At 50.5% G+C, this 10,637-nt stretch overlaps 1 protein-coding gene across 3 annotated transcripts in view; it reads right to left on the reverse strand.

Annotated features, from left to right (window-relative positions):
- Window positions 1–10,100, reverse strand: part of LOC140474522 (protein C1orf43 homolog) — a 17,216-nt gene extending 7,116 nt beyond the window's left edge. Inside the window, exons 1-4 of one of the 3 annotated variants that reach the window (XM_072567709.1) lie at window positions 9,846–10,096; window positions 4,612–4,713; window positions 3,481–3,598; window positions 2,737–2,790 (exon numbers count right to left, since the gene is read on the reverse strand). In XM_072567709.1, the coding sequence (XP_072423810.1) occupies window positions 2,737–2,790; window positions 3,481–3,598; window positions 4,612–4,713; window positions 9,846–9,908 (337 nt within the window). In that variant the 5' untranslated portion in view covers window positions 9,909–10,096. Of the gene's footprint in view, window positions 1–2,736; window positions 2,791–3,480; window positions 3,599–4,611; window positions 4,714–9,845 lie in introns of all 3 variants that reach the window. The other 2 variants (XM_072567710.1, XM_072567711.1) reach the window with 2 other exon arrangements.
- Window positions 10,101–10,637: the final 537 nt, after the last annotated feature.

The following is a 10,637-nucleotide window of genomic DNA, read 5'->3' on the forward strand; positions in this document are numbered from 1 at the left end:
CCCCCCCCACCCGTGGGAACGGTAACCCCCCTGTTCTCTCGACGCGTTTTGATTCTCCTCGATTCAGTCTGCCCATTAACCTCCTCCGCCCCGATCCCCAGCTTCTCCACGTAACTCCTTCCCCAGGACAACTGTGCACACAAAATGCTGGCAGGCCGGGTTACGAGGGAAGCGTAGGTGAAGTTTTAAAATAAAAAGACTGCCTCCCTTTCCAAGAATATTGGAGTGAAAAAGGAAAGCGACGGTTTTCAAAACCCAAAAAGATTAGTGGAAAGGAATACAGTTTCGTTTCTTTAAACAAAAAGTGACTCGATACTCTTGGTAAGCGCTGTTTACACAGCTGCTTCCTCGAGGAAGCCTGGGTTACAGACAGGCAGGAGCCAGGGCCTATGAACAAATGGAGCTTTGGCCTACAACAGATGGACTACTGACCAGAAGCCTCCTGCCTGCCAAACCTGGCTCCTGAACAGCTGAACAGCTTGTGGGTTGGGCGGGGGGAGAAGGGGGGGGGTAATGTTTTGAACCTCTCTGAAGAGGAAACAGTTTTTGTTCTGTACTTAAAAAAAACCCATCTCAAAAGCTGCAGATTGCCAGATACCTTTTACTCTCATCAGTTGCTGTAAGCGGTGGGTGTCAACCTGTCGAGCCAGAGACTTTATAAAGTGGAAAAGAAGCCATTCCTGTACCTTCCAGGCGCAAGTGAAAGTATCTAGAGAGGCGAAGGATCAGGGAGCTGTACAACCAGACAGGCCAGAAGGACAGCGTTTAGGCATCCTGCGAACAGTGGCACGTGTGCTCTCCAGGTTACTAACTGGAAGTGCACATAGCACACAAGAGGACACCTTAATTTGATGTCCGAACTGCTACACCCTCTATCAAGGGCCGAGCAAAGAAGACAAACGTGCTAAACACCTTCTCAAATCATCTACCCGTGCTGCAGTGAGTTAGCTTCAGGTGTACAGCATGGAAACAGACCCTTCAGTCTTTAAATGAAGAGGAGAGGTGTACTGTACCTTTAAAGAGTTGAAAAGCTCGCAATGACTCAAGACAAGCACACAGTCGTGGAAACTTTACAGCGTAACAGTTAGTTGAACAGCTAGCAGTACTTGGGTTGCTGGGAGACAAAAATCAAATTCAGCTAATTGGTTTAAATTATGCCCCAGGATACCAAACTCCAAGCAAGTTTGACTTTAGTATTTTGATGATATTAAAACCAATGAACGTCTTGGGGCATAAATAGTAGACATTTTGAACAGTTACCCAGAGCAGCAAAGATCAACAACATAAACAGAACAATACAGACTGTCCGCAGAACTGCTCTCTTAAAAAAAGGTACCTTTATCTATCAAAGACCCGCAAAGCAGAATCGCCAAGACGACGGACGAAAATCTACACATGACACTCTGCTAAGTCGACTGGTTTTGAAGTGATTTTGTTTTAAACAAAAATCATAATTGGGATTTTTAAAAAAAATAAAAATAGGACCAGTATTGTAGAGGGGGAAGGTCAAAGATAGGTTTAAAGAGAAAGATTAGATATTAGATTAGATTACTTACAGTGTGGAAACAGGCCCTTCGGCCCAACAAGTCCACACCGACCCTCTGAAGTGCAACCCACCCATACCCCTACATTTACGCCTGCACCTAACAACTACGGGCAATTTATCACAGCCAATTCCCTTAACCTGCACATTTTTGGACTGTGGGAGGAAACCCACGCAGACATGGGGAGAATGTGCAAACTCCACACAGACAGTTGCCTGAGGTGGGAATTGAATCCGGGTCCCTGGCGCTGTGAGGCAGCAGTGCTAACCACTGTGCCACCCACGCGGAGTTGTAACCACAAGGTGGGTGACAAGGGTGTTTCGCATATTTGCCTTCATTGCTCAGTCCTGGAGCCAGGCGTTGGTACAAGGTGTAGCAGTTGGATCATCAAGTTAAAGGTCTCCCTCTTGTGTGTTATGTGCAGTTCCGTTCATCCTGGTATTAACCTGGGGAGCAGACGTACAACTGTTCACAGGATGCCAGAGCACGGCCCTTCTGGTTTGTCAGGTGGTACAGCTCCCCGATCCTCCTTCAGATGCTTTCACTTGCTCCTGGAAGGTACCAGGAATGGCCGGTTTACACTCAAAGTCTCTGCCTCTACAGATTAACAGCCACAGCTTGCTCGTGTGAAAACATTGTCCCTCAAGTCCCTTTTGAATCTTTTCCCCGCTCAACTTAAATCTATGCTCTCTAGTTTTGGCCCCCCTCATGATTTTGTAAGCCTCTGTAAGGTCACCCCTCAGCCACCGGGGGAAAAACAACACAGCCCCAGCCTCTCCCTACAGCCTCAAACCCTCCAACCCCGGCAACATCCTCGTGGATCTTTCCAGAAGCCTTGCACAACATCTTCAAAAAGGAGAAAGGGAGGACTGCAGATCAGAGCTGAAAATGGTGTTGCTGGAAAAGCGCAGCAGGTCAGGCAGCCTCCAAGGAGCAGGAGAATCGACGTTTCGGGCATCAGCCCTTCTTCAGGAAGATCTTCCCTGGAGCGGGGAGACCAGAATGCTGCAACGTGCTGCTGAGCGGCGGTGCCAGAGGGAACCGCACGAGTTGTCCCAGTGAGATCCCCCCCCAACACGAGCACCATGGCTACCCTGACACTTCATGGACGGCAATGGCTTTAAAAGGGCTCACTCCGCCACCCTCTCCCACGGCCATGGCAGAGGGGCCACAATTGCTGGCCGCCACTCACCTACATGCCGGATAGCGTCCAGAGCCTTCATCCGGTACAGGTAATTGTAGGGCCCTGCAAAAAAGATCAGCCAGAGAAACGTCACATCACCTCCACTGCAAACAACTGTCCAAAAACAGGTTGGCTCAGCTTTGGCCCAAATTCCCCTTCAGTGCAACGCCAATTATTATTAACACTGGACACACCCAAATTACAAAAGGAGCTCAGATACAAAATCACCCACAGCACGGGGTTAGGTACAGGGTAAAGCTCCCTCTACACTGCCCCCCACCCCCCCACCATCCCAGGGACAGGGACAGCACGGGGTTAGACACAGAGTAAAGCTTCCTCTACACTGTCCCTCCATCCCAAGCTTAAGGACAGCATAGGGTTAGATAGAGTGTAAAGCTCTCCCTACATTGTCCCTCCATCCAGGGACGGGGACAGCATGGGGTTAGATACGGAGTAAAGCTCCCTCTACACTGTTTCCCCCCCCACCCCAGGACAGCGACAGCACAGGTGAGATACAGAGTAAAGCTCCCTCTACACTGTCCCTCCATCCCAGGGAGGGGGACAGCACAGCGTTCAGTCTCCCCCTTCATTTCCCCCCTGTAAACCCCATCTCCTCGACCAGCTTTTGGGCGCCTCCTCCTACAATCTCCTGATGGGATTGGAGGGCAGATCGTGGCTGCTACCGCGGAGAGGGTGTTGCTTTGCCGCACAAGAGGTGCTACATCAATGCGGGGGGAGGTTTGCGGTCAGTACCTTGGTTTCCTGTCTCCTGTAGCTGCAGCAAGCGGGCATCTCCCTCATCGAGAAGTTGAGGTTCGTAGTCGAGATCCTGAACCTTCAGGAGACTCCTGTCGATTTCCTCTCTCAGATCCTGAGGGAAGGAGAGATCAGCTCGACCGCGGAGCTCCCTTGATCATTTCCCCCCCACCCACCCACCGCCACCCCCCGGTCCCTCATCGGATTCCCCACCACAATCAGAAACCTCTGCCTCACCTTCGCGAGCTCCTGGCACACCCCCAATCCTCAACTCACTCAAGTCCTGAACCCCCCCCCCCCCCCCAACCCAAACCCTGTCAATATCCTCTCGCCTAAACCCAATTAGCCCAAACACTGCTGCCAGCATGCTCCACCCCCAAACCCTTCCCCCAACTCCAAACCCCACCAACACCAACAACCCCAAAATACTCCCCAGCTCAAACGTGGAGCCACGTGCCCCTTCCCGTCGACCCCAATTGAAACACCACACGATGCCCAAACTGCCCTCCACCTACCACGCACTCGAGGGAAACCAACCGGTCGAGATTGGTCTGGGTAACGGGACCTACCGAAGGGGAGTCGACATGGCTTTAATGGCCCGAGCGGTGTCGTTTTGTGCCTCAATATGATAAGAGGTCTTTCAGAACACTTTCAACTTTCCTCCCTTAGAAAGGCAGAGTAAAGCTCCCTCTACACAGCTCCCCCTGCCCCCAGCCCAAGGCAGGGACACCAAGGGGAAAGATACAGAGTAGAGCTCCCTCTACACTGTTCCCCCCCCAATCCCAGGGACAGGGACAGCACGGGGTTAGATACAGAGTAGAGCTCCCTCTACACTGTTCCCCTCCCAATCCCAGGGACAGGGATAGCACGGGGTTAGATACAGAGTAGAGCTCCCTCTACACTGTTTCCACTTCCACCCCATCCCAGGAGGACATTCTAAGATTATCCGAAGGGATGGTGTAGCAACTGTCCCACTGCCTCCAGCGCCGAGACCCCACAGATTCGGGATTGGGATTGGCCAGGGGACACCGCGAGAGCCCACACCCCAACTGAACCAAATATTACGGTCCCATTACGAACACCTTGGGTGGGAGAGAGAGAGAGCGAGAGCAGACCACGGGTACCAACCTTGGGTGCACTGTGGCCAATGGGGGCGTGAGGCCCGCGCCGGGACTTCATGGCAAACCGCATAATCTGGCGCTTGACAAAGATAAACAACAGCACAAACACCTAGAGGGCACAAGATCCCAGACACAGCCGTCAGTTCTGGTTGGGAGACAACACATTGTAACACGGGCATTCTCCAAGATTTCTTGCCAGAGGAGGAAATTCTGGATGTCTTTAAATGCATTAAAAAAAAGTGGATAAATCCCCAGGACCTGATCAGGTGTACCCTAGAACTCGGTGGGAATCCAGAGCAGTGATTGCTGGGCCTCTTGCTGAGATATCGGTATCATCGATAGTCACAGGTGAGGTACCGGAAGACTGGAGGTTGGCAAACGTGGTGCCACTCTTTAAGAAGGGCGGTAAAGACAAGCCAGGGAACTATAGACCGGTGAGCCTGACCTCGGTGGTGGACAAGTTGTTGGAGGGAATCCTGAGGGACAGGATGTACATTTATTTGGAAAGGCAAGGACTGATTAGGGATAGAGGAGAGTCAACGTTTCGGGCATCAGCCCTTCTTCAGGATTGAGTTTTTTGAAGTAGTAACAAAGAGGATTGATGAGGGCAGAGCAGTAGATGGTCTTCATTAAGGCGTTTGACAAGGTTCCCCATGGGAGACTGATTAGCAAGGTTAGATCTCATGGAATACAGGGAGAACTAGCCATTTGGATACAGAACTGGCTCAAAGGTAGAAGACAGAGGGTGGTGGTGGAGGGTTGTTTTTCAGACTGGAGGCCTGTGACCAGTGGAGTGCCACAAGGATCGGTGCTGGGTCCTCTACTTTTCATCATTTATATAAATGATTTGGATGTGAGCATAAGAGGTACAGTTAGTAAGTTTGCAGATGACACCAAAATTGGAGGTGTAGTGGACAGCGAAGAGGGTTACCTCAGATTACAACAGGATCTGGACCAGATGGGCCAATGGGCCGAGAAGTGGCAGATGGAGTTTAATTCAGATAAATGTGAGGTGCTGCATTTTGGGAAAGCAAATCTTAGCAGGACTTATACACTTAATGGGAAGGTCCTAGGGAAGTGTTGCTGAACAAAGAGACCTTGGAGTGCAGGTTCATAGCTTCTTGAAAGTGGAGTCACAGGTAGATAGGATAGTGAAGGAGGTGTTTGGTATGCTTTCCTTTATTGGTCAGAGTATTGAGTACAGGAGTTGGGAGGTCATGTTGTGGCTGTACAGGACATTGGTTAGGCCACTGTTGGAATATTGCGTGCAATTCTGGTCTCCTTCCTTTCGGAAGGATGTTGTGAAACTTGAAAGGGTTCAGAAAGGATTTACAAGGATGTTGCCAGGATTGGAGGGTTTGAGCTACAGGGAGAGGCTGAACAGGCTGGGGCTGCTTTCCCTGGAGCATCAGAGGCGGAAGGGTAACCTTAGAGGTTTATAAAATCACGAGGGACATGAATAGGGTAAATAGGCAAGGTGTCTTCCCTGGGATGGTGGAGTCCAGAACTAGAGGGGCATAGGTTTAGGGTGAGAGGGAAAAGATATAAAAGAGACCTAAGGGGCAACTTTTTCACACAGAGGGTGGTATGTGTATGGAATGAGCTGCCAGAAGAAGTGGTAGAGGCTGGTACAATGACAGCATTTAAAAGGCATTTGGATGGGTATATGAATAGGAAGGGTTTGGAGGGATATGGGCCGGGTACTGGCAGGTGGGACTAGATTGGGTTGGGATATGTGGTTGGCATGGACGGGTTGGAGCGAAGGGTTTCAGTGCTGTACATCTCTAAGATATGGAAAAATTATAGGCCGACTAGCCTAACCTCGGTTGTCGGTAAAATTCTAGAATCCATCATAAAGGATTGGATTGCTAAATTCTTGGAAGAGCAGGGTCAGATTAGAAATAAGTCAGCATGGATTTAGTGAGGGGAGGTCGTGCCTGACAAACCTGTTAGAATTCTTTGAAGAGGTAACAAGGAGGTTAGACCAGGGAAACCCAGTGGATGTTATCTATCTAGACTTCCAAAAGGCCTTGATAAGGTGCCTCATGGGAGGCTGCTGAGTAAGCCGAGGGCCCGTGGTGTTCGAGGTGAGCTACTGGATAAGGGATTGGTCGTCTGACAGAAGGCAGAGAGTTGGGATAAAAGGTTCTTTCTCGGAATGGCAGCCGGTGACAAGTGGTGTCCCGCAGGGTTCAGTGTTGGGGCCGCAGCTGTTCACTTTATATATTAATGATCTGGATGAAGGGACTAGGGACATTCTGGCGAAGTTCACCGATGATAGGTGGACAGGCAGGTAGCACTGAGGAGGTGGGGAGACTGCAGAAAGATTTAGGCAGTTTAGGAGAGTGGTCCAGGAAATGGCTGATGAAATTCAACCTGAGCAAATGCCAGGTCTTGCACTTTGGGGGAAAAAAAAAGAATACAGACATGGGCTATTTTCTAAACAGTGAGAAAATTCATGAAGCCAAAGTACAAAGGAATCTGGGAATGCTAGTCCAGGATTCTCTGAGGGTTGAGTCCGTGGTTAAGAAAGCAAATGTAATGTTGTCATTTATCTCAAGAGGGTTGGAATGAAAAAGCAGCGATGTGCTACTGAGACTTTATAAAGCTCTGGTTAGGCCCCATTTGGAGTACTGTGTCCAGTTTTGGGCCCCACACCTCAGGAAGGACATACTGGTACTGGAGCGTGTCCAGCGGAGATTCACACGGATGATCCCTGGAATGGTAGGCCTAACATACGATGAACAGCTGAGGATCCTGGGATTGTATTCATTAGAGTTTAGAAGGTTGAGGGGAGATCTAATAGAAACTTACAAAGTAATGCATGGCTTAGAAAGGATGGACGCTGGGAAGTCGTTGGCATTAGGAGGGGAGACTAGGACCCGTGGGCACAGCCTTAGAATTAGAGGGTCAATTTAGAACAGAAATGAGGAGACATTTCTTCAGCCAGAGAGTCGTGGGCCTGTGGAATTCATTGCCATGGAGCATAGTGGAGTCCGGGACGTTAAATGTCTTCAAGGCAGAGATTGACAAATTCTTAATCTCACAAGGAATTAAAGGATACGGGGAGAGTTTGGGTAAGTGGAGTTGAAATGCCCAGTCAGGATTAAATGGCGGAGTGGACTCAATGGGCCGAATGGCCTTACTTCCACTCCTAAGTCTCACGGACGCGATGACATCCCCTGACTCCCCACAATTTAATATCTCTCATGGCATCTGGATTTTTTTCCCTCTGCTTCTTCATTCACGGGATGAGGGCACCACTGGCTCGGCCCAGCGTTTGTTGCCCATCCCTAATTGCCCCAGAGGGCAGTTACAAATCAACCACATCGCTGTGGGTCTGGAGTCACATGTAGGCCCACACCAGGTAAGGATGGTAGTTTCCTTCCCTGAGGGGCATTCGTAAACCAGATGGATTTTTCCGACACGAATTCATGGTCATTATTAGACTCTTAATTCCAGTTTTTAAAAAAAAAATTGAATTCAAATTCTGCCATGGTGGGTTTTGAACCTGGGTCCCCAGAACATTACCTGGATCTCTGGATCCATAGTCCAGCAATAACAGCACCACGCTATCACCTCACCTTAATCAATGTCTAGTAAACACTCATTATTAATGCTAGTTAGGAAACCTATATCCCTTTTTATTGTGAAGCTAAAAAGGCCAGAGATACAGCATTCCATTGAATTAAAATGGATTTATCTTCAGTAATCCTACAAGCGCTAATCAATTAACCATTGCATCAATAACTAGTGATTACTAGTAGGGAATTCAAATTTCCTTTGGCACTGAAGCTGAAAAATAAGACCGTACACTCCATTTAGTTAAAAATTAAAATGGGTTTATCTTCAGTAAACCTACAAGTGCTAGCCAGTTAATCATAGCATTAACAACTAGTAACTACCAGTTAGTTAGGAATTAGCTTTTTGGGGCAGCACAGTGGCTCAGTGGTTAGCACTGCTGCCTCACAGCACCAGGGACCTGGGTTCAATACCCACCTGTCTGTTTGGAGTTTACACATTCTCCCCGTCAGCGTGGGCACCCTCCGGGTGCTCCAGTTTCCTCCCACAATCCAAAGATGTGCAGGTCAGGTGAATTGGCCATGCTCAATTGCCCACAGTGTTAGGTGCATTAGTCAGAGGGGAAATATAAGGTAGGGGAATGCGTCTGGGTGGGTTTCTCTTCAGAGGAATGGTGCGGACTCATTGGGCCGAATGGCTGGTTTCCACACTGTAGAGAATCTAACTCTGGCCTTTAAATTGAAAGATGGGACACACCACACTCCACTTTAGGTAAGAGAGAGATTTTTGTTTTGGTTTTGTTTAAAAAAGTGGGATTTTTCCTCAGCAAATCTGCAAAGTGATAACCAGTTAACCGTGGCATTAATAACTAGTAACTACCAGTTGGTTAGGAATTCAACTTCAACTCTGGCCTTGAAGTTAAAAGATAGGATACGCCACACTTCGTTTAGTAAAGAGGGATTTATCCCTTTATTGGTTTGGTTTAAAATGGATTTACTCTCAGCAAACCAAAAAGTACCAAACCAGTTAACCACAGCATTAGGGCAGCACGGTGGCTCAGTGGTTAGCACTGCTGCCTCACAGCGCCAGAGACCCGGGTTCAATTCCCACCTCGGGTGACTCTCTGTGTGGAGTTTGCACGTTCTCCCCGTGTCTGCGTGGGTTTCCTCCGGGTGCTCCGGTTTCCTCCCACAGTCCAAAGATGTGCAGCTTAGGGGTGGATTGGCCATGCTAAGTTGTCCCATAGTGTTAGATGATGGGGTAAATGTAGGAGGAGTATGGGTCTGGGTGGTATACGCTTCGGCGGGGCGGTGTGGACTGGTTGGGCCGAAGGGCCACACTGTAGGCAATCTAATCCTAATAACTAGTAACTACCAGTTAGTTAGGAATTAAACTTCAATCCTGGCCTTGAAGTTAAAAGGGCCACACTCCATTGAGTGAAGAGGCGTTGATCCTTATTTTGGTTTTGGTTAAAACCTACAAGTGCTAACCATGACATTAATAGTTAACGATTACCAGGTCAGTCAGTCGGTCGGTCAGCTAGTTAGGAATTTAACTTCCCTTTTATTTTTGGTTTGTTTTCAGGCAGGGGGGGGGGGGCACCCCATTGAGTTTTGATTAAAAAATTAACCTTTGGGTTGACCGGTTAGTGGTGACTGGTTAACCAGGGTATCCATGAGTTAGAGTTAACTAGCAGGGACAATACCTGGGTGTACTTACCAAACTGCCATAGGCCATGACCAGCACCACATTGACACCAGACAAGCTCGTCCCACTGGCCATGTTACCCGGCCCACGCCCTTTAACCCTCCAACACACAACAGGGGGGTGCCCCAGGATTGTTTTAGGGCCCCCCCCCCCCTTTTAAACCCACCAGGTCAACCGGGCTCTCACCCTCTGCAGGGGCTGGTGGCTCAGGGAGGGGGGGGGACGGACCCGCCTCCACCTCACGCTCGGCTGTTTCCGGCGGCGGGGAGGACGGGCTCGGCTGTTTCCGGCGGCGGGGAGGACGGGCTCGGCTGTTTCCGGCGGCGGGGGGGACGGGCTCGGCTGTTTCCGGCGGCGGGGATGGTGATGGGCTCGGCTGTTTCCGGCGGCGGGGGGGACGGGCTCGGCTGTTTCCGGCGGCGGGGAGGATGAGGTCGGCTGTTTCCGGCGGCGGGGAGGACGGGCTCGGCTGTTTCCGGCGGCGGGGGGGATGGGCTCGGCTGTTTCCGGCGGCGGGGGGGATGAGCTCGGCTGTTTCCGGCGAAGAGGAGGATGGGCTCGGCTGTTTCCGGCGAAGAGGAGGATGGGCTCGGCTGTTTCCGGCGGCGGGGAGGATGGGCTCGGCTGTTTCCGGCGGCGGGGAGGACGGGCTCGGGTGTTTCCGGCGGCGGGGAGGACGGGCTCGGCTGTTTCCGGAGACGGGGATGGTGATGAGCTCGGCTCTTTCCGTCCACTTCCGCCCTCACCCCGCCTCTCAAATCGACTGTCCGCTTCCGCCCCCCCCCTCCCCAGGCCCGGTCCTTT

Source organism: Chiloscyllium punctatum, unplaced genomic scaffold (genome assembly GCF_047496795.1).
Source record: "Chiloscyllium punctatum isolate Juve2018m unplaced genomic scaffold, sChiPun1.3 scaffold_1046, whole genome shotgun sequence".
NCBI lineage: Eukaryota > Metazoa > Chordata > Chondrichthyes > Orectolobiformes > Hemiscylliidae > Chiloscyllium > Chiloscyllium punctatum.